This window comes from Ambystoma mexicanum, chromosome 9 (genome assembly GCF_040938575.1).
Source record: "Ambystoma mexicanum isolate Mex_15411 chromosome 9, UKY_AmexF1_1, whole genome shotgun sequence".
NCBI lineage: Eukaryota > Metazoa > Chordata > Amphibia > Caudata > Ambystomatidae > Ambystoma > Ambystoma mexicanum.
Genome location: NC_090931.1, coordinates 1,458,803,937 through 1,458,831,726, shown reverse-complemented (window position 1 = coordinate 1,458,831,726; position 27,790 = coordinate 1,458,803,937). Strand labels below are relative to the sequence as shown.

General features: G+C 48.1%; 1 protein-coding gene across 4 annotated transcripts in view; it reads left to right on the top strand.

The window, feature by feature from the left end:
- The window catches only part of SPEG (striated muscle enriched protein kinase), a 2,620,794-nt gene that overhangs the window by 2,473,957 nt on the left and 119,047 nt on the right, over nt 1-27,790 (top strand). For all 4 annotated transcript variants that reach the window (XM_069616880.1, XM_069616879.1, XM_069616881.1 and 1 more), the window contains 2 exons: nt 5,640-5,879; nt 12,278-12,501. In XM_069616880.1, the coding sequence (XP_069472981.1) occupies nt 5,640-5,879; nt 12,278-12,501 (464 nt within the window). The remainder of the gene's footprint in view (nt 1-5,639; nt 5,880-12,277; nt 12,502-27,790) is intronic.

Below are 27,790 nucleotides of genomic sequence, written 5' to 3'. Positions count from 1 at the left end.
CCAGCATCCAGTCCGCAGCTACGCCCGCCTTGATCTCCACAAACCGAACCTGCAAAAGAGAAAAGGAAAAGCAGATTAGAACAGGAGCCTTCCCATTTTTCATCACATTCATCTGGGAGTTGCCGCATCTGCAAGAAAAGGAACACCTGTTACCGCGCTGTACTGTCAGCAGCAGCGCCGCGGAATACTCACCGATGCTCCTTTCATCCACATGATCCCGCAAGGCACTCTGATGAAATCGGCGCTCTGAGCATCCCCATCTGCAAAGGAAAGAAAGACAACAGATGAGCTGTGCTCCGTTAAAAGACATTTAAATTCGCACCGCAAGATACTTACTTGGGAACAATACCCTCTCGAGACCTCGCTAGTCACCATCATATGTTCCTCATTCTAGAGAAGCGCTGCACCTGCAAAATAAAGAGAGGACAATTGATTAATCACATGAATGAACAATATCGCTTGCTAAGACTAGTGCTTGGTGCAAAAACTAACTCTTACCTTGGCGCTACCTCGTTTCTTTCGGAGAAGAGACATCCATCTTGGGCCATTCTGCAAGAGGAAGAAACATAAGAAAAAGTGCAAGAGTGAACTATAAGACAACCTGAACTCCTAAAGCATTGCATCATACTTTGGTTTGGCATAAAGACTTACCTCCGAGTCATTGTTGTCTGGAACTCTGCCATAAGATTACGGGATCAGTGAAGTTAACTGGTTTCTACGCACCCTTGCATTCCGACGCAGGTTGGAGAGCCCATCCTTCTTAACAATAAGGTGAGACGTAATAAGGGGAACACAAAGTGGTTACGGAAAAAATAGAAGTTAAACCTCTTTACCGCGGTCGGCTAACTACCCTTTTTACCACTTTAGGAAAGTCCTACTACGTGCCAGACAGACGAAACTAAGTGGGCAAGTGCAGTCGCTCATCACTACACTACGAGTCACATTGGTGTAGACCGTTGCAGTCCAACTTTGTTTGGTGCCCCTGTGGAACCCAGGTGAGCGTAACAGATATATGGGAACCATATAAGCAGTATCTTATTGCTCAAGCCCATGCAACTGTGGCTGCAAGGATCAAGTTCAAGACCCTCTGCATAATCCATAAGGCGTTCTGGGGCCGGGGCCTCACTATCTACAATGCTCTCTTCCTAAATAATCTCCCTCTAGAGTTCTCTGCTCGTCCTCCTCCAACTCTCTGTGGTTGAGCCGCTTTGGGGGTAGATCTTTATCCTCTGCAGGTGCCTCCCTCTGGAAAAGCCTCCCTGCCTCTCTCCATCTTGAGCCGGAGCACCTTAAGTTCTGGAAACTCTGCAAGACCTTCCTCTTCTCTTCCGCCTTCTCTCTCTCTTTCCCCTACTAACCTCCCTTCTTTTCTCTCCACCCTCCTTTCCCTTCCTAACTCTGTTCAGTTTTTGCTGACTGGTTGCCTAGTTCACCTCCACAGCCTTAGAGGTACCAGGCTTCCTGTCATATGCAGTACCCTTTGGGAACACCACACAATTAGGACTACAAGTGACAGTACAAATTCACCTTTGGTACAAGCCTGTACTACACAGTAAAGTGGTAGAGATGGCTGAGCAGCCAGACTTATCTCAAGAGCCAGTGAGCAGTATCAATAGTTACACAAAGGACAGCAATTACTATGATTCACACAAACACTGACTCAAGGTTTCTGAGTAAAAGAATACACATTTATGTACACATCAGTTGTAAAACGTTTCACTATAGCAGTTGAAAAATCACACTCTGAATACACTACACTACACCACACCCAATTGATTCGGGACAAGTTATGCTCAAAATGAAGTGTGAGCAAAATGGCACTCCAGCAATTTAAAAAGGGAGGGAAATACAAAGTTAGACAAGAATTGAGCAGCACCAACAAGTAAGTAAGCAGGGCAATCTAGAAAAATAAACTACAGTGAGGAAATCAAATTCAAGGGGCCTGGGCCAAAGTCAATGGACCAAAGTCTTTGCTCAAGATCACACAGTTCGGGGTAGTTCGCGGCTAAGTCTTTGCCAAGAGTTCAGGACGAAGTTGGTCGGCAGAAAAGTTAGTTTGAAGAATGGAGAAGGACAAGCCCTCGGATTGGCAAAAGGTTTCACACACTTTCACAACGGCTGGACGAAACGAACAACCAGATTTTGACAGTACCTTAAATGGAGAAGAAGGCTGTAGCTGAGGCGGACGTTCCTGGCAGGTCCTGCAGGCTCATGGTTCCTGAAGCGACTGTCGGACTAACACGAAGTAGGAAGAGTGGAGGGTCCTGCACTGCCCAGGGAAGAAACCAGCAGCAGAGCAAAGCAACAAATAAAAGGTGCGCTCCTTAAAACGCAAGCAGGGTCCGTTCCTCCTGGCTATACGGTTCACTGTAGCTCTGTACAGCAAATCCGACCAGAGAAGGGTTGCCTGGTGAGCAGTTTGGTAAACTGGTTGTTCCCACCAGCTCAAGGGGAGAAGATTCCTTGCAGATCTTCCCTGTCGTTGGAGTATGAAGATTCGGACCTGCAGCAGGGCTTCACCGGGCGGTTCAGTCGTGGTAGGGGTTCTCTTCTGTCAGCTCCTCTTCAGTTCTCTTGTTCCAGTGGCGACTCAGCCTTTCCAGCCCCAGAGACCTGCTTTTTATGTTGTTTTCCCCCATTCACACATCCTGGCTGTCAATCACACAGCAGGGTGGCTGTCATGCCAGGACAGTCACCACAGCCAATCAGATCAGAGTGCGACATTGGTCTCCAAGGAGACCCTGTGCAGGGAGTCCTAAACCCCTCCCTCACATCCTGTCCCCCCCCCCAGACATACAGGTGCCTAAGGAGGGCTTCGGTGCAGAAGCCAGCGAAAGGAAGGCGAACAAAGGAACCAAACCTGGTTTGACGCGCAAAGTAAAACACGAGAAAGACTTTTACAAAAAGAAATGGCGACTAAACCCAGCCGGAACCGTATAAAAACGTATATGGTCTAGCGGGTTTAAGTTTGAGCCTACCAAGATAGCCTAAAACAATACCAAGGCTATTTAAGATAACCGCGGTAGGAAAAATAGGGTAGTTATCACTGCCAACAGCCAAGTCTTAATGAAAAGGGAGCGAAACAATGCTCCAAGAAAAACAGACAAAAAGGGATAAGTATTAACCCTTTCCAGAACTCTATTTAAGATTGTTTGTACTGGGTCTGTGACTTTTTAAAAGAGACTAATAAAGTCAATGGCAACTTTACATGTTCTGTGAGACAGTAGTCAGTCTCAGAAAATGGAGTCGGAGTTGCGAAGTCAAAAAGACAACCCTGTGTCACTGCACTGAAGGTGCTGTGTAACACACTAAAAAGATGATGCCTATGGAGTATGTGGGGCTCCACAGTCTACGAACACAAGAAAATGTTAAACACACACACTAAAACACATGTAAGAGTGGGAAAAAAGGCTCACACTCTTACCAGGTGAAAAAAATAAACCCCAGAAATCCAGCAAAGCTGCTGAGGGACTAAGTAGGTAAGGGAAATAAGCCATTCTGGAGAATTCTCCCTAATACTCCCCCGCCAGTCTTTGCATTTACCTCCGGGCTGCTGCACTATGTTTCAGAACTACTGCACTTGCAGTTTACGTACGCTCCATGAGCAGCGCTCTCTGCACTTAACCCAGGGCCCTACTAGACTGGACTCGTTTGTTCCCCCTTTCGTCACACCTCCATCTGTACACATGCATGACCTAAATGTACCAGGACTAGTTAGTTTGTCTGTCCTGTCCCCCCTCCTTTTTTGTCCGCCCTCCCTAGCTTGGTAGTAACTGTAACACTTCATGCACTAGCAGAAATGCTGTCAGGCCTACTATGCTAGTTTTCTGTTAAATCGTCCGGAAACTTCAAGGTCTAAGAATGATTACTGTATTCCCTTGTTCCCTTCCTGCCTTGAAGCCCTTTGAAGCACTCCACATGTGTATAAGCGCTGCATAAATAAACAAACAATTACAATTAAAAAAATAAAACCCGGAAGAGGAGATTTTGTAACTGTTGTGATTGACCGACAGTGGGCAATGATTGTGCAAGTGCTAGGGGGTTGACAACTGTCTTTTACTTTTTTGTTGTGTATTTGTTGTTGAAAATAATAAAAAGAAAATAAATACACATTGTAAAGCAAACAAATATGTACATGCATGAATAGAAACTGTAATTATGTTTAGTGATTTATTATCTATCTTGTACACTAAAAATGCTCCATATTTCTTTTTTAGGCATGTACACTTATAACAAGTTGAACTCATAGATATTAACAAGTATACTTTATATTTTTCCCATAGAAAACACACTGAACTGGGCATTAGCCACCAAAGCTGTTTTCAGATCTTTCTATGCTTGGAACTCTTGGGGGGACTGAAATTGGTACAGTTTGTCGGGGCCTAAGGTGATCACACGAAGGGCCAAAGGTTAGGATAGAGGAGGTGGAGTGGTGAAAGGATAGTAAGTGTAATAAAGGGAATTTTGGGTGAAGGTGGTGAAAGAGGGGTAATTGGTGGGGCAGATGGGAAGTAAATGTTAATGTTAAAGGACATTTGTACCGCGCACTATCACCACCGTAGTGGTCCCTTGGCGCTCTGGCGGCTCTGAAAGAGGAGGGGAGGATGGGTTAGTGGGAAGAAGCAGGAAAAGTGCAAGAGAGCAGTGATGTGCTGTTGGCGACCTCAGCCCGGTGGGTCCGTTGGCTGGGCCTGGGGTGTTTGCGGCCAGTAGTCGTCGTGTACTGTTGTGCAAGGCTATGTGTGTTTTTGTTTGGTTGTTGCCATGTAGTGAAGTTGGTGCGGTTTGTTGTGCTGTAAGTTTGGTTGTGTTTGGTTTGCAGTTTGAGAGGTGTATGCAGAAAAGGGAAATTGTTATTAGGGTTGGTTAGTTTGCGTCTCTATCCTGAATTGGAGCACTCGGCTTGCGTAGTCTCCCCTGTTGCGGCTCTGTCCTGATCTGGGTCTGACTGGCATGCAGGTTCCATACTCCTCTAGCCCCCGCCTCTAATATGCTCTCTAATAGTTCCCCTTATCCTCCATTTAGACTCTAGTGGGCTTGCCAATGACAACCTCTCAGGTAGTGGGGGAGATTGCCAGTGTCTCGGTAATTCCACACCAATGTGGTACCTGGCGGTAATTAAATTAAGGGTGGGCGAAGGTGTTGGTGGGGTTGTCTGTGTTAGTTGACTCAGTCTCCGTGCGTGCCGCCTGTGTTCCTGTCTATCGGATGTCACCCGTCCAGCTACCGTGGGCTTTGCTCTCCCCGGTCAGGGGTGTCCGTGTCTTTTCGGTTTAGTTGTCCTTTTTACCAGTTTAGTTTTCCAGGTTTAGTCTTTGGTGTTGTAGAGCCAGGTTTTTTGTGATTTCCTGAATTTTCGGTGATCTTCAGTGTTTCTTATTTCCTTTGGGATGCTGTTCCAGGTTTTTGCGGCTAAGTGGTAGAAGGAGGTGCCTCCAAGTTTTTTCTTGAGGTATGGTTTAAATGCAGAAGGTGCTGGTCAAATGGGTAGGAAGTAATAATGGGTGGAATATGGAGGGGTGTAGGAGTCCTCCCATCTCCCCCAAATTTCCCTGTACTCTTCTGCCATGTTTTCTCCTTCTCTCCTCTGTACATATTACCATGCTTGCAATGACTTATACTCATGTGTTTACCCACAGGGGAAGATTCGGTGTGGTCCGTGAGTGCAAAGAGAATTCAACTGGGAAACACTTTATGGCTAAGATCATTCCATATGAAGCTGAGAACAAGCAGAGCATCCTGCAGGAGTATGAAATCTTGAAATCCCTGCACCACGAGCGTATAATGGCACTACATGAGGCCTACATCACTCCACGTTACTTGGTCCTAATCTCAGAGAACTGTGTGGGCAAAGAAATCCTGTACAGTCTTATAGACAGGTATGGAAGTGTTGCAGGCTCAGAGAGCTTGTGTAGTGCTGCTGTTGCAATAGGATTATAGACAGTCCACTAATACTCACCCTCCACAACAACAAAAAACACTTTCATCCACAGCATCATACACCCACAAAACACTGATGCCCACTCACTACACACCTTATACCATACATCCCTCCTATGTTGAAGGTACTCCTTTGTTCAGTCCACTTTCCTCAATATCAATGGGATAAGCTGTCCGTGGAAAGGGACCGGCTCCAGAACTTGAAGTGCAGCAGCAGTAACTAAAATAATATGTTCGAGGGCACATGTGTAGACACACTCCACACACTGGACTGCCCTCGCACCATCTGTCATTCCTTTTTCCAGACGGATATAACTATTGTGTCACATTCTAGTTGCACTTCAACACAGTTCCATTTCTTTTTAGTTTTAGAGACCTCCTTTACATATATTCAGGATTCCAGTTCCAAAAATTGTGCTTCGTGCAGTGAGGCTTTATGTGCCACTAATCAACAATCTCTATGTTTGGAGTGCCATGAGCAGGACCACTAATTGTTACTCTGTATTTTTGGGATTCATAATTCTTTTGTTCATTACAGACACAGATATGGAGGTGAGAGCACACTTCCCCAAGAAAAAATGAACTTACCTTTATTTTTGGCCTCCAAGATTTCTGTTCCCTTGGGCTTGGCAACATGTTTACCGCATTTCTGATAGTTGGTATTGGCCCTCCAAGCTTTTTCCTGTGCTGAAAGATTATTGATATTGGGATGTGCACCAAGCTGCCTTAACAGCCTAAGACTTGTGCAAGCAACGGAGGGAGTTATGCAGTCTAATACGTTGACTCACAATAGAGGTGAGGCTTTGGAGGCATAAAGGAAGCCAAGCGGTGAAGGTGCTGCGCTTGCTTTGTGTTGGGGTATACACGCAAACATTGTAGGACTCATTAGAGCATTTATGTTATCCCTTGTCACCTTGATTGGGTCGGAAGCCGCTAAGACACCTTAGCTCTGCAGGGATTTGCTGGTGTTGCACCTCCCTCAGAGTCACTTTCCATTCTATAGTATCCTCTTACCACAGAAAGGCAGATCTACTGACCTTAGGCGTTACCAAAAGGACTCATTGGATTCTCCAAAAGCCTTGGTTTGCGTTTCAAGCATGTGCAATTTGGATCAGGGACTGATGATCCTTAGCACCATCAATATTTCTCCCTCTGTGGAAGAAATATTGCTGCTGTGATCTGTGGAAAGGTCCCCGCTTCTAATGGGTGGAGGAGAGGTTCCCTTACCCCTATGCAATGCTGCCTGTCACACTTCAGAAACCATTCCTTTGGCAATGGCTAAAAGTACTCAGCGGTGCCAGGAGGAGTCTTTACTGAACTGCTTAATTTCCTTCATGACTTAACTGTTTGGTAGATTCAATTATAACCTTTAAGGAGAGATTTTATTCTGGAGGCCAGTCATCTGGTCCCCCCCTCCACTAACTCCTCATCCCACCCACTCCTCCATCACTACCTATGGCACCATAGTCAGCTCTCTGCCAAAGCCTTAGTCTCACAAGGAACCTGCTTCTGGCCTTTCTCTCTTTGAGGACTCAAGTCAAACGTCATCAGGCAGTTAGAAATTTGGAAATAAGGAGGAGTTCCACTAGTCCATCAAAGCTTCTTATGAATGAATTTTGGGAGTAATAGAGTTTCTGGAGTTGTTGGTTCTGGAACTTCCCTTCTTGTAAACTGTAGATTTTGCTGCAGTTCTCTCGGCTACAACTGAGTTTTCTGGTATGCAAAACCAGCTATAAGGCCTCACAGAGACAAGAAACATTTGGGAGACTAACCAGTTTATCCTTCAAACTCACAAAATAAAGTTGGCTGCTAAATTCTGTTTATCCCTGGAAGAAAAGGAGTGTCTGAACTTACACCTCTGTGCTCATTCAGTGGTGTGTTAAAGCAGGGGACCCTCAACCTCCTCCTCCCATTTAATATTGAGCCATCAACTTTTGCTTTAGTCAACCCCTAGTGGGACGGGTATGCCCAGACATGGGTTCGGAGCGAGACTCAAGCTGCTCCTCACTGATGATGCCCAACAATGCGAAACATGTTTGGTGAAGCTTGTGGTCTTCTGCAGGGATGTGACCTAGTAGTTTGCGCTGGACTGTCCATTTTGAAAAACAATAGTCTGGAGGGTTGCCCAGATTTGTGTCCATGGTTATGATGTATTCAAAACCTTCCAGTCATCAACTTTTGTTTTTGCTTCATTGAGCCCATCCTGCAGGAAACAAAAGGCTATTTACACATTTCGGTAAATAACATTTCTGTCTTGTGTGGAGGCTACTGGGCAGCTCGCAGATAATGATTTTGAGCGGGCAGCTTGTCATATTGACACTGCAGCAAGAAGCATGTATCTGATCTTTCTGATAGATGGCATGCTCTTACGAAGACAACCTCCCACTCTCCTCCACTGTGAAAGCCATCATTGGGAAAACACTCTCACCACTTTTCCACATTATTAGTGCCTCTCTCTGTGAAGGCATCTTCCCTAATGCCCTGAAGATCGATATGTAAGAAATCCCACACCCAGCACTGAAGACGGTGCCACTACCCCCCTATGGTGCTCTTATCCTTCTTTTAAAAGTGTCCCTCATAGAAAATACCACTATGTGCAGAACTGGCTGATTGGAATGAAACTTAACAGTCACCCCACATTTCACACCCAGTGCAGAAATATATGGATTCACCCTTCACAGCGACCTTTTCGTCAATGCACACAAATCAGAAACAATCTGCCTGGTATGAGATCACTTTTCGTCTCAAAATCAAGTCCTTCATTCCAAACTTAGGCTTCAGAACTGACAAACAAGTCCTGCTTTTCTCCCACTTGGGTAGTGGCAACAGCCACCTCACAGGTGTCCTAGCCTGCTCCTTAGGCCTATTGAAATGTATCTGTCATGCTGCAGTGTTATCAAAAAGGGCAAATACCTTTGACACATCCTGCCCATACTCAGATAGATTCACTGGTTACTACTCTAAGCCTACATCATCTTCAAGATGGCCTACCTCATCTTCAAGACACCGACAACCAAGTCCCTCTACTGTCTGACCAATACAATATTCATCTCCAGAGGCCAATGTAATACAAGAAACCACAACATCACCAGGATAGAAAATAAGAATTGTGAGAAGCAGAAAACAAGTATGCAAGCTTTCTCATGCTACACTCTAGTACTGTGAAACAATGTGCCAATGCACATTTGGACAGTACCCTCCTTCATGCGGTCGAAAAAGGAAATAAAGACTCAGTTCTTCAAAGGAGGCCCAGTTATCCACTCAGTGCACAATATATGACACACACGCCCTCGATGGGACCCCATCTGCTCAGCAAGAATTGTGCGTTAGGAAACCCTTGTATACATATCTAGATAAATACATACTACTCTCACATGGCTACGCTCTAACGACCCCCACGATTAACCATGCCTCTATTTACACCAACAGATCCTACTCAATCTGACTGTATATATGTACATTCTTTAACTGATTTGCCGAAATGTAATGTTTTATATTTATAGTGTGCCTTACCCTGTAACTAAGCTTTTAAGTACTCATGTTTTTTCTGCTCTCTGTTGCGCCAAGTTACCTTTGGGTTTGGCGCGCCATACAAAATCAATAAACAAACAAACAAACAAACTTTCAAGAATCCACAAGGACTTAGCAAATATGGTTCACTGGGTTTACTTAAATAAAAAGAAATAAACAAAAAGAAATGAGCCAAAAGAACACTGAAGAAATCACTAAGTCACTCACTCTGGGTGTGTACCTGTCTCACTTTCCCAGTGCCATTGTGAGTTTCCGGGGGTTCCCAAACCATTGAAATTCACTCCATATTCCATTATAGGTTTCACAGGGGTTCCCGAAACATGTCGCCATTCCCGGTTTCACATTTGTTTCTAGGTCAGTTGGGTCATCTCCTCGGCCAACTGCTAATATAATCACATTTTCTCCAGTGAGTTGAGATGGTGCCAAGAATCTTCGCCTTTGCATCCTGTCACTCTGCTTATATCACTGGCTGCTGTTCCCTCTTTCCACAAAACTCAAGTTCTCCCACTCTCTGTTGCCCTGATATTTGGTCTTCTAGTATACTTGCTTGGGTCTCATTCCGTCCCCCACTTTCTTGTCCTGTGTAGTGCTGACCTGAGCCTTCCTGTCTGTCTAACTGTGCGACTGCCCCTTCCTCTTGCTGGCTATCGTTACTGCCTGATATTATTGCCTATTCTGTCCCATCAATTTCACCTCATGCTCTCAGCACCTCCTTCCCCTCTTTTGATGTTACAACCCCCTTCTCCTCTGCATCACCTTTGCCTTTTGATATTACCACATTCTCCTCCCCCTCTGTGCCACCTTCACCTGATTTTACCATCTCATCCTATGTTTTGTATTCACCTCCCACAATTACCACCTACCTCCTCTGTGTACCCCCTTCACCTTGGATGTTGACACCTTCTCCTCTGTATCGCCTTCCCCTTCTGCTGTAACCTACCCCCTCCTCCTCTATCCCACCTGCAACTCATGCTGTGACCACCTCCTCCACTGAGCCATCGCTGCCACCTGATGTTACCACCTCCTCCTTTACCTGCTCCGCTTCGCACCTTTAACACCCCAATTCTTCCTCAACAACCTCTTATCTCTTTCCAGTACTCTCCAACTGCCAGACACAACCTTCCTCTCCAACAACTCACACTGGCTGGGGTCTGGTTTTTTATAGTGCTCGCCCTATTTCCCATGGGTTGGGCTCTTGGTGAGTGTCTACACCAGTGACTTGTGATCGGGTCAGGGCTTTGAATGGTGTCTACACCTTGGTTTACCTATCCTCACTTTGGGCTTACAGGGAGTCAGACCAAGCCTTCTTCTGGCCTATCCACCATCTTGGATTTCACTGTCTCATTCCTGACACACTCTTGTGCATCCTGTGCAGTGCCCAGGTCTCTCGTTTCTTCAGCATATTAATGTTATGCTAGAAAGATTGTTGGAAAGATTGTACAGAAAAATCTGACTTGCACTGATTTTGCTAAATTAGATCTGTGGCAAAGGACACTGTTATACAACTAGAAGAGAAATATACAGATACTACATACTAGGAACCTCCTTCAAAAGATCAGAGCAGAAACTAGCTGGAATTGCATTTCTAACGCTCAACCCCAATATGAGTTGGTTGGAAGCTTTAGACAGAAAACAAACCTTAATAAAGTAACTGATAGATTTGTAGATCCTGCATCTATGCAGGGTTAAGCATGATAGATAGAATGGTGAATTTAGCAAGCCCCACACTTAGAACTGCGAAATTAGCATGTGCCACACTTAGATGGAATTGTGAACATTAGCCTGTGTCGCATCTAGATAAGACTGTGAAGGATAGCAAGAGCTGCACTTAGATGGAATTGTGAATGTTAGAAAATGTTAGAACGTGGAAATTTAGCACATATCACTTCTAGATAGCGAGGCCAATAACCAACCCACTAACAATCTCACCCCTCTACATACACCTCTCAATCTCTAACCAAACACAACCACAACTCTAAAAGCACAACAAACCGCACAAACTTCACTACACAGCAACAACAAAACAAACCACACATAGCTTTGCACAACAACATACAACGGCTACTGACCGGAAAGCACCCCCAAGCTCAGCGAACGGTGTTAACCGAACTGAAGCTGCCAACAGCACATCACTGCTCCCTTGCACTTATCCCGCTCGTTCCCACTAACTTCACCCATTTTCCTTTTCAGATCCGCCAGAGCGCCAGGGGACCACTCTGGTGGTGATAGTGCATGGTACAAATATCCTTTAACATTAACATGATGACTTTGGATTTGGGGGCCTACTTCATTATCGTAGTAATGGTTCTTTTACCAAATCATGGGTTGGCACAAAGATCCATGGGCCTACTAGCAGACGTTTTTTCTGCTATAGTTTTCACACCACTGCAGGGACTTGACTCAACAGGATTGTCCTAGAGATTCATTTGGAGGGGGTGGGGAGCTTGAAAGTAATGATCAGTGGGTCCCTATGCCCTAGCTGAGTTCTGGCTACAGTAATCCAGTGATCTAAGTATAGGTACAACAGTAGTAATTAGAACAAGGTTATGCAAGAGATCATGCACCTGTTTCTTGTAGGTGGGTCCAACTTTGTGTGAACCTCTCTCTATATCGTGACCGGCAATGTCAATGTATAAGTGCATTGGTGGCCCCTTTCTTTGCCTTCTGTTCAACTGGCCTGTCTTTATTTTCCGTCAATAGCAGAATGCCACTTGCTCTATTTCAGTGTTTGCACAGACAGCTTGTCCGTGCTATTGCTTGGGGCTCATCATTTGGCTTATGCACTGTCACTCCTTTCCTCCTGCAGGTTCCGGTACTCTGAGGATGATGTGGTGAACTACATCCTTCAGATCCTGCAAGGTCTGGAGTTCCTTCATGAGCACCGCATCATCCATCTAGACATCAAGCCAGAGAACATAATTGTGTCGTACATGAACACCATCAAAATAATTGACTTCGGCAGCGCTCAACCATTCAATCCTCTAGTGCTCAGACAGCTTGGACGCCGGGTGGGCACCCTAGAGTACATGTGTAAGTGTGCCATGGTGGTGCATGACGGAATACATGTCCAATCCTGCCACGGTTTGCATGACTCAACACGTACAATTGTGGTGGGTGGGGAGACGAAATGGAGTACCTCTGTAAGTGTGCAAGCATAGGACGGATTTTGCAATGCATGTTTAAGTATGCAGGTGTAGGGAGGGTGCCATGAAGCACATTTATTTTAAGTATCCTAAGATAGGGGGTTTCGTTTAAGTAAAGCAGTGGTATCTCATACAGTATGCTCCATTTAAATTCGTGAAAGAATACGTTGGTTTTTTATTGCTCATTTATATTGACATGTGATCTGTTAAGGAAACTACATTGGCAGAGTTTTTCAAAGTTCTGTATTTTCTTGCCATTACCACAATTGTTGGTGTATAGCTCTTAACAATGAGCTAGTGATAATCCCTGTTTTGGAGTAGGTATAATGGATTCAATAACGTGTCCATCTCTTTTTGGATCCCCTTTAAACTCCAGTATTGGGATGTTGCCACTGGTTGGGGGACAGGGCTGAACCATCTTTTGTAATAATATTAGTTTAAGAACATGTGCCGGGTGCATGCATTTCCATGCCCCCCTCTCAGTCCCTCCTTCATGCATTTTCCTGGACCTAACCAGCAGTCATTTGGAACATTGTGCTGTCTTGGGCTGCAAGCGCTTATAATCTGGTCAAAGCAGAACCCGCAACTGAAGCCGTTCAATCCTTGACCCAGGGAGAGTCAGTGCAGGAATCTTGGGGCAGGTGTTGTGCAGAGAGATATCTTCAAGGAAGGGGCACAGAGTTTACTGTGCACGCATTTCCAAAGGTAGTTGGTCTCCTCTGCTGTAATGGAAATGCGTTACCCTTGAGTCCATATTCCATGCTGGAGCAAATATGTTAGGCTGCAACCAGATCAGCTGGCTCACATCACTCGCAAACTCTACTTGCTGAATGGACTGATCCCATTCACTCGGACAAGATCTCCTGCATGAGAGGACTCCTTGCTGGGTGATTTTATACTTTCTAACAACACCTCAAATTAGGTATTTTATTTATGACATTATCAGGGATGTTCTGCCTCAACTGACTCGGCAGCTCAGACCTCATCCATCTTGGCTCTGCCATGCCGGAACCCCTTATAAAATGATATTCTTTTGTTGCCTGAACCCTTGCCTACCACGCCACCACCTCTGATGGGCATTCTCGACCTGCTGTGGAAGCCTCATTGACACTGGTGCAGGATTCAAAGATCAAAACCACTGTCATCAGAGACCCTCCCAGGAGCCTTCTGATCTGGAGGTGATGATTCGGCAGACTTTGAAGAGGAACAGCCATCGACAAGTAAGGCCGTCCATTACAGAATCCAAGGAGTGATGCATTCTTAGAAATGACAACTCAGCTAGGAACATGGCAAGCGGCTGTACTTTAACCAAAGAAGGAAACATCAAAAATGTCACTCCAAACAGATTTCTAGGAGAGAAAAAAAAGCAGCACTGCAGGGTGAACATAGAAACGGTCAACACATCATCCCCAAGCAATCCAAGACTGTGTTACCCTCCCTTTTATCCACAAGTTTTATAAGTTTTCAGTACAACAAGTAGAAGATTCTCTGATTTCTGTGATGATTCACAGCAGGGGTGTTGCTAGGTCTGGAAAACATCCAGAGTTACGCTAATTTTGGGACTGTCGAGATTGGGGGCTAGCTAGCCTTTTTGGTTGTAACCCCTGAGCTTCTATCCGGGGCTACAACCAAAAGACCTGGGGCTATCGCCCCCTCAACCCCCCCCTAGCAATGCCTCTGATTCACAGGTTCTCGTTGCTTCTCCCCAAAGGGGAGCCCTTCCCTAAGAGGCTAGGGAGGTGAGGCCGCTACCCAATAGTCCCCCTAGGAGTGGTAAAAAGTGGGAAGACCCCATAGGGAGAGACTGCCATCATGGGGATAAGGATTCCCCTCCCATGAAGGACCTCCCCAAACCCTTTTCCCAGATGCCATGGCCCTATTGTCTCCTTCTCTATTCCAACCTGAAACTACTACTGCGTTATTGTGAAGTATCTACTATTGCACCTGTAAGACCAAATGGGACTGAGACGAAGGAGAACCAAAGAAAAATACAGAACAACAGTAAAAGGTTATTGCCAAAGAATTTTTGGCCGGGTAGCCACTAGGGGGTGTGTAAATAACTTCAAAGGCATTGATTAGGGGCTAGTGAGAGTGGGGGTAGGGTGGGTGTACAGAGAGAAGAGGCAAGGTGGGTGTGTGGGAATAGAGAGTGGCTTGCGTGTAGAGAGAGTCGGAGTAGGGTGGGTGTGTGTAAGAGAGTGGGGGTAGGGTGGGTGTTTGTAGAGAGAGTGGTGGTAAGGTGGGTGGGGGAAGAGAGAGCGAGGGTAGAGAGAGTGGTGGTAGCTTGGGTGGGTGGGCATAAAGAGAACAGCAGTAGGGTGGTTGGGTGTCAATAGAGAGAGCAGGGCTAGAGAGAGTGGGGGTAGGGTGGGGGAATGCCTGTAGAGAGAGCAGGGGTAGGGTGAGTGGGGGTAGAGAAAGCTGTGGTTCATAGAGCGAGCAGCAGTAGGGTGGGTGGACATAGAGAGAGCTGGTGTAGAGTGAGTTGGGGCTGGAGAAAGTGGGTGTATGGTGAGTGGGTCGGGGTACAGAGAGCAGGGGTATTGTGTGTGTGTGGGGTTAGAGAGAGTGGGGGTAGAGTGGGTGAGTGCCTGTAGAGAGATCAGGGGTTGGTAGAGAGAGTGGTGGTAGGGCGCGTGGGGTAGAGAGAGCAGGGGTAGGGTGTGTGACCATAGAGAGATCAGGTGTTGTGATAGAAGGGGAAGGGTGGGCGCGTGTACAGAGATCAGGGGCTGGGTGGTTGTGTGGGGCTAGAGAGAGCTGGGATAGGGTGGGTGGGTGCCTGTAGAGCGAGTGGGGGGTAGGGTGGGTGGGTGGGCATAGAGCTAACACCAGAAAGGTGGGTGGGTCTTGATAGGGAGAGCCGGGTAGGGTGAGTGGGTGGAGGTAGAGAGAGTGGGGTGAAGAGAGTGGGGGTAGAGAGAATGGCGGTAGGGTGGGGGTAGAGAGAGTGGGAGTGTGGGGGCAATGAGGGTGGGGTAGAGGGGTAGGGGGAGAGAGTGGAGGTAGGCTGACGGGGTAGCGAGATTGGGGATAGGGTCAGTGGGTGGGGGTAGAGATAATGGGGTAAGAAAGGTGGGTGTGGCTAGATAGAGTGGGGGTGGGGTAGGACAGTGGGTTTAGAGAGATTGGGGATAGAGTGGGTTGATGGGGTAGAGAGAGTGGGTGCAGTGTTAGTATGATTAGAGACTGGTGATAGGGTGGGTGGGAGGAGTAGAGAGGATGTGGGTTGAGAGAGGAGGTTGGTTGAGAGAGTGGGGGTAGGGTGGGTGGACTAGACTGAGGTGCGGTAGGGTGGGTGTGGGTAGAGAGAGTGGGAGTAGGGTGGGTGAAGTTGGAGAGAACAGGAGTAGGGTGGGTGTGGGGTTAGAGAGAGTTTTTAGAGAGAGCGGTGGGTGGGCATAGAAAGAGCATGGGTATGGTAGAGAGAGTGGGGGTAGGGTGAGTGGGTGGGTGAAGAGAACGGGGTAGGGGTGGTGTTTCTTTACACTGCTTTGGTAGGTGAGTGGGCATAAAGAGAGAAGGGGTAGGGTTGATGGGTGGACACAGAGAGCAGGTGTAGGGTGAGTGGGGCTAGAGAGAGTGGTGTTAGGGTGGGTGTTGGTACACAGAGCAGGCATAGCATGTGTGTGGGGGGTTAGAGAGAGTGGGGAGTAGGGTAGGTAGGTGCCTGTAGAGAGAGCAGCAGTGTGGGGTATAAAGTGTGGGTGTAGGGCCAGGACAGAAAGAGTGGACGTAGGGTGGGGGTAGATAGAGTGGGGTTAGGGTAAGTGGGGGTCCAGAAAGTAGGGATAGGGTGGGTGTAGGTGGTACAGAGAGTGGGGGTAGGGTGAGTGGGAGCAGAGAGAGTGGGGGTAGGGAAGGTTGGTGGGGTAAGGTGGTTGGGCTCGAGAGGGTGGGGGTAGAGAGACTGGGATTTGGGTAGGTTGGTAGGTGTAGAGAGAGTGTGGGTAGGGTAGGTGGGTGGGGTAGTGAGAGTGGGGGTATGGTAGATATTGTGTGGTAGAGAGAATGGATGGGGATAGGGTGGGTTGGTGGGGTAGAGATAGTGGGGGGTAGGGTGAGTTGGGTTAGAGAGAGTGGGAAGAGGGTGGCTGGCGTCAGTTAGAGGGGGTGTGGGTAGAGAGAGTGGAGGTAGGGTAGGTGGGTGGGGCAGGGTGGATCGGGTAGGGAGAGCTGGATTAGGGTGAGGGAAGACAGAGCCACGGTAGGGTGGGTGGGTGGAGGTAAAGAGAGAGGGGATCACATGGGTGGGGTAGAGAGAGCGGGGTATTGTGGGAGGGTGGGTGGATTTAGAGCACGGGTAGGGTTGGCGGTGGGGTTTGAGACATCAGGGATAGTGTTGGTGGGGGTAGACAGAGCAGGAGTAGTGTGGGTTGGTGGAGGTACAGAGAGTGGGTGTCGGTGGGGGTAGGGTGGCTGAGGTTGGGTCGAGAGAGCAGGTGTAGGGTGATCAACTGGGGCTAGAGAGAATGGGGTAGGATGGGTGGGTGTAGACAAAGCGTGGATAAAGTGGTTGGGGATAGAGACACCAGGGCATGATAGAGATAGCAGGGTTTTTCATAAGAGAGAGCTGGGTTAGGGTGGCTAGAGGTAGAGAGAGTGGGGGTAGGCTGGGGGTAGAGAGAGTGGCGGTAGAGTAGTGTGGAGAGAGTGGGGGTGGGTGGTTGTGGTCCAAGAGAATGGGGGTAGGATGGGTGGGTGTTGAGAGAATGGGGTATGGTGGGTGGGGGTAGAGATTTTGGGGGTTTTATCAAGAGAGTGGCAGTAGGTTGGAGTAGAAACGGTGGGGGTAAACAGGATGCGGTAGAGACGGTGGGTGTATATAGAGAGACTGTGGGTAGGGTGGGTGTAGAGACAGTGGGGTTAGGGGGACCCTCTGGCGCAGTGCCTGCTCCCCTCTCACGATATGTCTCCAGTGAGCCAGGACTTGGAGGGTGGGATTGGGAGGGGAATCAATACAACTGGGGAAGGGCCAATCACCCCGTGTGCCTGGGTTTTGAAGATGCCGTTGTCAAAATGTCCCAGAGCAGAAAACAGCTATTTCTTATGGGGTGAATGACCTTCACACTTAGCTGACTGTGAATTTTGACAGCATCAACAATTGCGTAAATAAATACAGTGCAGCTATTCACACCTCCAGACAATGACATGAAACTTACATGAAAACTGCCCGTTCCTTCATGCTGCTTCCTATACCTGAATTCCCATCACAGGAAAGAATCAATTATCTCCATTCCGTGCTTTTCGTCTTGAAGTGAAGAAAACAAACAAAGGGCCACCTCAAGCATATCCTCTGCGGTTACATGTTATTAAAACTAATTAAATTACAGAGAATGCTTTAATAACGAAACCTTTTTATAACGAAAAAATATTGAATTTTGTATTTTTTTCTTTTGGGGGTCCCCCCAAAACCCCTGTTTACCTATGCTTTTACTCCACTCATCCCCCTCCCCACCCGATATACATTTTCAACAAAAATGTGATATTCTTTGGGCCTCATTACGAGATTCGCGGTAATGGAAAAACGATGCCGGTAAGGGAATACCAGCACTGCATACCGCTCCGGCCTATTACGAGTCGACAACCCGGTAACAGCGCCACCGCTGAGACCGTGCACCCCATACGGGCATGCGAGCGGGCATGCGGCCCTCCGGGCCAGCAATACCAGGATGGCGCTAACCGGAAGACATCACAAGTCATGCGGACATGCAACTACCGGCATTACGAAGGCAGTAATAAGGGATGGTGGCATCACCGGCATCGCGAATCACCCGTTAACAGCAATGTGCAGTGTTCCCAACTGCCACAGGTGCACACAATCAGCACAGGTGGAGGCAATGGAGTCTGGCCCAGCATAAAAAGGAGCACATCCACACACCACACCCCTTTCCACACCAAAATGATCCCACTTGCAGTTGCGATATTGGGGCTTGAGGACATGCTTGCATTGCTACACCAGCAACAACAACAACAGTCACCACAGAGGAGACACAGGAGGAGAATGAGGGTGAGACAGGCCCAGCAAGTCCCTCCAGTACAGCCAGTGGTACCACGCAGGTAGCCTCCAATCCCTTGCATCAGAACCAGTCCATTCAACCTAACCCCTGAGCAGATCCACACCCTGTACCGCCTGGACCGGGACACCATCACCACCATTGTGGACATGATATACGACGACATTGTCAGCCTGATTGAACTACGCACCGCCATCCCCCCTCTACTGAATGTGGTGTCTGTGCTCCACTTCCTGGCCACAGGCACCTACCAGCACACAGTGGGGCAGATGCATGGCATATCACAACCTTTTTTTTCATGCGTGCTGAACCAAGTGCTGGATGCCCTCCTGAAGCACTCAAGCGACTACATATCCCTACCACGGTCTGCCCAGGAGATCTTTGACACGAAAGTTGGCTTCCATGCACTGGCAGACATGCCAAACTGTATCGGTGCTCTTGACTGCACCCATGTGGAATTGGTGGTCTTGCATGCCATGGAGGTGGTGTACCGCAATCATAAGCTATACCACTACATCAATGCACAGATGGTATGTGACTCCAGCAAGATCATCACACATTGTTGTGCCCGATATCCCGGATCAACTCATGACTCAATGGTCCTGCAGAACTCCACGCTACCACGCTACATGGAGCGACATGCAGGACGACGTGCCAGTGTAATGGGGGGAGAGATGCACACACCACCCTGGTGTTATTGGGGTGGTGACTGCACAATGTCCATACTGCAAAACACTGTGCCCCAAAGCATCCCAAACTGAATATGACACCCAAACCCCATAGTAATGATGGAAGCTGCACACCAATGACAATATGCCTGACTTGCAACCAGCCCACATCCCACAACACGTCCACTGCACATCATCAGACCTCACCCTCTGTAACACAATCCAGCAACATGCTGTGAGTATACACAATGTAAATGACCACAGAAAAACACAACACAGGACATGCATCCATGAGTGCTCACAAATCAATCCCACCAAGGGAATAAACTGCTTGTCACTGGGCCACCACCACAGTAGCGCTGCATGTCACTGTGGGAATAAGCGCTGAATGAGAAATCATGATGAGACTTGTGCCAATGCTGCTAGTAAAAATATCATACTAATCACTACACATCACATTAATGATAGCAAACACAGCGGTATGCATCCACAGTGCATGAAAACCAGCAAGGGAGTGGACACGCTGCATCATCTGGACGACGCAACCCGCACCTGTAGACCATGGGACAGCACACATTGTGGCAAGTTAAAATGCGTGCATACATCTAGGGACATGTGCATGTGAACAACACATATCTGCAGGCATGTGTGATAAGTACAGGTGTCATTTTAGGAATTGACTTACACATACCTTATTTCGAAGAGGGCTACAATCGTGCCCATGTCAAAACAAAAAGGGAGGTGAGGCGCGCACTCCAAATCCTGGCCAATATACTACCTGAAGAAAGAAAAAGAATAACTGGGTTTTATCCTAAAGTGTCCAATTCACTGGGTTAGATCCCAATTGTTGCAAAACTGATCACAGGGTTGGATCCCTTCTGCTGCATTTGTACTGCTGTTCTCCCCTTCCTAGCGCTTTTGCGTCCTAACACTCTTCAGGGAGGCTGTGTTGCCTTTCTTTTCAAGTGAATCCAATTAAATTGCTAATGCAGTCTCTAAGGATTATGGGAGCTGTAGTGAAATCATTTGTTCAATTCAGGTCTCCAAGGAAAGACTCCCCTCCAGGAGCACACAGGTATGGCATTGTCATGCTGCATGCATGTGAATGTGACAGTGCTGGGGACAGCATCTAGGCAGGGATGTGTGCCCTCATTACGACCCTGGCAGTAAGTAACGGACATTACCGGCATGGCGTAATGACTGTGTCCGTGCTGGCCAGATACCGCTAAAAGCGGCACATTACGACTTCTCGGGCACAAGCATTGCGCCATGCCGGTAATGGAAACACTGCCATGCCGCTAAAGGCATAAAAATGCCACTTACCGGCATCGTATGCCGTGCAAATAGCACCTCCGCCACCCTAGCCTTCCATATTAACGGCCACCGCTAATAGCGGTGACCATAAATAGCGGGAACCGCAATTAGCAGTGATCGCAAATAAGCGGATCTGGATGTTGCGTCACCGCACAGGAACGGGAAAGAGCACGGCTGCCATCCTTTAAAACACAATCCATTTCCATCCTCTTCAACCAGTGGACACCTGACCCCCCCAACCTCCACAAACCTTCTCCTACACCTATCAATCATCAGAATGCCTAAAGTTCTGAAAAAAAACGGAGATCGGCTGCGGCAGGAGTGCTTTTCCAAGGAGGAGTTGAATATGTTGGCAGAAACACTACAAGAACATGCCGACGTAGTTTTCTCGACAGAGATGACCAGACCGGCGATAACACGAAAGAAAGCCATATGGGACATGGTAGCACAGAGGGTCAGTGCAGTTGGCACAACACCCCGCAATGCAAGACAGTGCAGAAAAAGGTGGGACAATCTACGGCTCCGCGTAAGGAGTATACTGTCTGCAAATAGAAACCTGGGCATGGCAACTGGTGGAGGAGCTGAGTCACCGATCAAAATGCAGCCGTGGGGGGAGGAGATATGTGCCATAACCATAGGCACAGAGAGCATAGAGGGGGTCGGAGAAATGGAGAGAGGAGCCCCGACATCAGGTGACCCAGGTAGGTGCCTTAAATCCAGCCATGCCAAACTCATTGAAGTCCAGATTTTTGGGAAGTGCAATGATACCTAACTGGGTTAACACGACACATTAGCAGAAGACTGCCTACAGGCAGTGTTGATCTCCACCTTGTACACATGCAGTATGCACACCCTTTCTGTAGGCACCCACATGCCTCCATGCTTCTACCACCTAAGAGGGAGACAACCTGTATGTCACTACCTCCAATGTGCACCATCTAGTAATCAAAATGAATGCAGCCATCACAATGCCTGCTCAATGTCCGCAGACCCATCACTAACCCTTTCCCTCCTTTGGTCCACCACAGGCTCTCATTCGGACAGTGCCGACGATGACACTGCCACCACACTTGCCAAGAAGGCCAGGCCCGAAGTCCCAACACACCAACCCTCCACCTCTGCTGCAAAAAGCAAACCACCACAGCAGCCGAAATCTACCGGCACAACACAGGCCAGGGCACAGATGTGCATCAAGTTAAGCACCACGGTACCACCTGTGACAAACATCCACCAAGTGGTGTCCACTGAAGGCACTGGGTCTGCAGGAAGCAGCACGATTTGCGAGACTGCTGCCACCGCAGCAAGCTCAGACAATGATGTAGGGGATGATGATGTTGTGGGTCCCCCCACTGCTCCCCTTCATTCCCCCTACCTGTCCCCATGCAGCCAGCATGATGATGGCATACAGGGGCAATCCCCTGATGACTCTTGGCCGGCCACTCCATGCCCAGTGGCAGATGTGCAGGAGGAGAGCAGCACAATGGACACGCCACTAGCATTATCCATAGTCCAAAAAAAACAGGGGTCGATGGAAGAAATCATCATGCGCCAACAACAACTGTCCACCCTCTTGACACAGCATGTGGCAGAATGTGGAAGTGCAAGGGCGGAAATGCAACAATGTGCAGAAACTGTGAAGGCTGCCATAGAGTCCAGCTCCAAGGATATTTGTGCAGAACTGGCCGCTCTGCGGCAGGTACTTTCGGAGCTTGTGCAAACTATGAGGGACATGCGTCCTTGTGAGCAGGCCAGTACCTCCTCGGCTGCCAGTTCTACAAGAACCAACTCCGTCCGCAGATCGGGCAGGAACCTGCGGCGTACTGACAGGTTTGCACCGGGTGCCGGGAGATGGGGGTGCCAATAGAGGCCGCCCTGTGGAACGATCACACATGATGCACTTGAGCACTGACATCCACAACATGTTTAGAGGGAGAGGGGAGTGGGTGTGTTGGGGAGTTGAGGGGGAGAGGGAGTGGGTGTGTTGGGGAGTTGAGGGGGGGGGACTGGGTGTGTTCATTCAAATCATTATTTCAATACACTTTTTGGTTATGCACAAATGACATGTGTGGATATTGCTCATTGCGTACGTGTGCTTTATTGGTGAACAGTCCACAGTATGCATGTCCCAGACACACACAGTGCCCCAAGTGCCAGCTCCATGTGACACCCCCCGTCCATGTGTGCTAGAAGCATTGGTTAATGAGAGTCTGACGCATGTCACGTCCCTCCTGTGCATCACTTCCTCCATGATGTGCTGCCCCACCCTCATCATCCTCTTCGTCAGGTGGTTGCAGTTCAGCGTCACGGGGCAGGGGCACATTCCGTCTGATGCACATATTGTGTAGCATTACACATGCCATGACGATCTTTGCCACCTTCTCATGGTGGTACAGGAGTGCCCCACCAGACCTGCTGATGCATTGAAAACGTGCCTTCATGAGTCCAAATGTCTGCTCAATCACCACACGGGTTCGTGTATGTGCACGATTGAAGTCCTCCTCGTGCCGGTTCTGTGGGTTCCGGACTGGGGTAAGGAGCCACCTCCTCAAGGGATAGCCTGCATCACCTGTATGTGGGCAACAATGTATGTGTCAGTCAGGACATCAGATTGCAAATCATTACGTGACACCATGGCATGCATTCATCTTTTACCTTGAACCCCATTTCCATGCACGAATGGAGTCACACGATGTGACCGCTATATGTGTATTCCCCTTATGGACAGTTTTGCATGCCATCAACTAGTGTACGCAGGGAGGTCCAGTACCTTGTGAGTGCCATCCACTGTGTTAGTCCATAGCGGTTGTTTTGGTGATCTGGCAGATATCCAGTGATATTAATGCTTTCATCATGGCACCATTGCTGTCAGCCTCATGATGATCTCACTGAGCACTAAAAATGTTGTTATGCAATTCAGTTGGGCCTCTATGTCAGTGTAGTGGTGTATTGGCGTTCATGACTGCCATGTGACTCCTTTGTGCGCAGGTATGGGGGACTGGCCTTTCAGTTGATGGTGTTTGGTGCTGTGTATTGCCTGAAGTCATTGCATGTAGCTACATTGCGTTGGGGTGGATGTGGTCTGATTTGGTACAGTGCACATGCAGATGGTTGTGGAATGGTTGGAACACAGCTTCATTCACATGGTAGGGGTGATCACATCTAGCATTATGTGGTCAGGTGTCAGCTCAAGTCTGGCCTGCTTTAGGGTATGAGCTTGCTCCATTACCTCTGGTACTCGCAGCCAGGTAAAGTATGCATCTCTCCCCCCGCCCCCCATGTCAGACAGGTAAAGTATGCATATTCCCCCCCATGTCAGACAGGTAAAGTATGCATCTCTCCCCCCCATGTCAGACAGGTAAAGTATGCATCTCCCCCCCCATGTCAGACAGGTAAAGTATGCATCGCTCCCCCCCTCCCATGTCAGACAGGTAAAGTATGCATTGGTACGTCAATCACCTACCTACTTCACATTTTCATGGCCATGACATGAGAATCACCGAGTAGCCAGGATCTCGGCCCTGCATGTCGCTCCATGTAGCGTGGTATTGTGGAGTTCCGCAGGACCATTGAATCATGGGTTGATCCGGGGAATCGGGCACAACAATGTGTGATGATCCTGTTTGAGTCACATACCATTTGCACGTTGATTGAGTGGTATAGTTTACGGTTGCGGTACACTACCTCCATGGCATGTGGGACCACTAATTCCACATGGGTGCAGTCGATGGCACCAATGCAACCAGGTATGCCGGCCAGTGCATGGAAACCCACTTTGGTGTTTGCGATCTCCTGGGCAGACCGTGGTAAGGAAATGTTGTTGTCTGTGTGCTTGAGGAGGGCATCAAGCACTTGGTTCAGCGTATGTGAGAATAATGGTTGCGAAATGCCATGCAAGTGCCCCACTGTGTGCTGGTAGGTGCCTGTGGCCAGGAAGTGGAGCACGGACACTAGCTTCAGTAGGGGGGGGATGGCGGAGGGTGTTTCAATCATGCTGACGATGTCGTCGTGTATCATGTCCACGATGGTGGTGATGTTGTCCCGGTCCAAACCCTACAGGGTGTGGATCTGCTCAGCGGTGAGGTTGAATGGACTGGCTCTGATGCGTGGGATTGGGGGCTGCCTGCGTGGTGGCACTGGCTGTGCTGGTGGGGCTTGCTGGCTCTGCCTTGCCCTCCTTCTCCTCTTGCATCTCCTCTGTGCTGCCTGTTGTAGTAGTAGTAGTTGTTGTTGTTGTAGCACTTCCATTGCAATCAGGTCCTCCATCCCCAACATTGCTGGTCGTATTGGAATCATTGTGGAGTGTGACTGGGTGTGGGAAGGGGTGGGGTGTGCTCCTTTTGTACTTGGCAGTCCGTATTGCCTCCACCTGTGCTGATTGTGTGCACCTGTGTCACTTAGGTACACTGCACATGGCCGTTTACGGTTGATCCGCGATGGCGGTATTAGCACCATGTCAGTGAGGTACTTTACGGCCTTCACAAGGGCGTTAAGAGCATGTCCGCTTGGCTCGTGATTATCCCCACTTTGCGCCATGCCGGTATTTACAGCATGGGAGGTCGCTTGCCCGCGCCCTTGGCGCTGTTAGCGGCACCGTTGATTACGGTGCCGCTGATAATGCTATCTCGGGTCGTAATAGGACCTAGCGGTAAGCGATGCCAGTAATCCTTTACCGCCATCGTTTTTCACTTACCGCCAGGGTCGTAATGAGGTGTGTGATGGCCCATGCATTGCCTCATGTCACAGTCAAATTGGTAGACCATCATCATACTTTGCGTTACAGTGTTTTGTTTGGACACTCACCTCCATCTGCCGATGACGACGCTCCACGTTCCATATCTCCCACTCCATTCCAATGGTGCTGGCACAGGTTTCTGCCCATCGGGTGAGTTTAATGGGTCAATTGGACCCGCTGCCAGTAGCCAGTCCCTGGCTCCGATTAGCTGATAAAATATTGCGCACACAGAGGCGCAGGTCATTCCAGCGTTTTTTTACGTCCTTTACAGTGTGGGGGCTGGTGCCAACCGCCCTGACCTTCTGGGCCACTAGCTCCCATACCTCTTTGTTTTTCAGCTGTGTAGCTCTCTTGAGGTCTGAGGCAAAGACCACGTCTGCATTCTCGGCCAGTGTGTCGGCCAGCATGTTTAGTTCATCCTCTGAGAATCTCTCCATTCTCTGGTGGGATGCACCTTTTTTTTTATGGCCTTTGGCATTGTGCCGAGGTGTGGGTGCAGATGTGGCTGGTGGTGTGAGGCTCCAGGTCCTGTATCTCGAGGATTGCAATGGATTGTGTGTTTTAAGATGCCCGCCGTGCCATTTCCCGTTTTGGCGCGATGACATTACTTCCAGTTCCGGTATTGCTGGGCCCGTTATTTAGGGGTGGACGAAGGCTGAGGAGGTGTCAGCGCTACCGACAGATGATACCGACATGCCGCTACGCGCATGCACGCATTCTCGTAATCGGCCGCTGTTAGCAGCGTCAATGCTACCCGGACGCGGTATTACCTCCAGGCCGGTAAAGTTTGTTTTTTACCGCAAATCTCGTAATGAGGCCCTTTGTTGTTATTGTTTCTTTATTAAAGTTATTCTCTGTTTTGTATTCGTTAAAATCACTGGATACCATCCTCTGTGCCGTAATGGGTGGCGACTGAGAACACACATACACAGCTTTAATGATAAAGCAGTTGACAAAATTTGGGTGGTAATATTTAAGCAGGATAAAGATTAAATTGTCTTACCCCATGCTGGAGCCAGTGATCAGCATTCGAAAGCACCCTTCGCAGCATGCCTGCTCCCACGGGACTGAAACATTTTGCTTTCAACCCAACTTCACAGCAATGCAAAAAACAACAACAAAGGCAGCTTGCCTGTCTCGCAAATCAGAGGCTTGCCTGGCTGCCTCAGTCTGGTCTGCCAACAGATCATTCTGCTCAGACTTTAATCATAGTCCACCAGGAGTTCATCTGACAAAAAACATTGGGGCATTCAAATGAAAATCTAAAGCGCGTCTAGTTAGTGCAGTCATTTTGCTCCTAATTCGGTTACATGCAAAGCTCTGTGGCAACAGCAGAAGGTCTGCAGACAAAAGCGAGAGGGTCAAGGCTCATCTGGTTCTTCGGCCATTTCATAGCCAAGCATCGGCAAGTTGCCATGCCAACACCATACACATCTCCCGAGCTCCCCTTTCTCCTTTTTTTAAAAATACTTTACAGTACCAATAGTTTAGCTATTAGCTGGCTTAAGCCACCAAAGCACCAAAACCAACAATGGAGCAAATACACATGCTATGGCAGGGCCCATATTTGTGTTACATGTTTTACTATTGGCAACATAGTTGACATTTTTTCTTTCAGGCGGTTTCAAATGGCAGCCATTTTGTGCCACATACAGGGCCTTGCAAACATTGAAACCTAACACACGTTATTTAGTGTAGTTGTGTGATCACCAGACATGTTATAGTAGTACATCCTAATAAAGGAACTTAATTGCAGCATGTGGTGATAAAATGCACAAGTAATGGTAACATTGTTGACACAAGCACCTAACAGTGTTGACATGTATCTTCCAACTGCTACAATAGACTGGTAATTCCAACAGTGCAGTTTATCTACGTTTGATGTTGTGTATATTTGCTAGTCAATGCAATACATTTGTTTCTACAACCTGAGCTTGGACACAGAAGTAGGACCCAAGTTGCAAACAGTCCAAATGTGACCTTATTTTACAGGTTTGTGTTAAAATGGCAGGGTAATATAAGTCCCTTGTTGCTAGTGGGGAGCAATTGTAGTAGTGCCAAAGCGGCTGAGCAGTATTATGAACTACGCCACTTTACAATGGCCTATAATCATAGTATGCTTTTTTTAAAAACTATTTTAATTTTTGTTTTATATACCACAAAAACGTACAGCCATTGCATCATAGTGTACATTGTATCACAGTACAAATCACGTTCCTTTGTTCCATTGTTCCTCCCAAATCCCACCTCCCCGCCCTACCTGACATCACATAATTCACCTCTTTACTATTTACTCTCTGCCAACCACTCTGACATCTGCACCCTCCAGTACGGAGCCGGGTTCCGATACTCTGGTATCCAGTGTGGAATTAGCCAAATCCGTAATCAACTATCTCCAAGCTTCCATCCCTCCCTCTTCCTGGTCCGAATTACTGCCTATTGCTT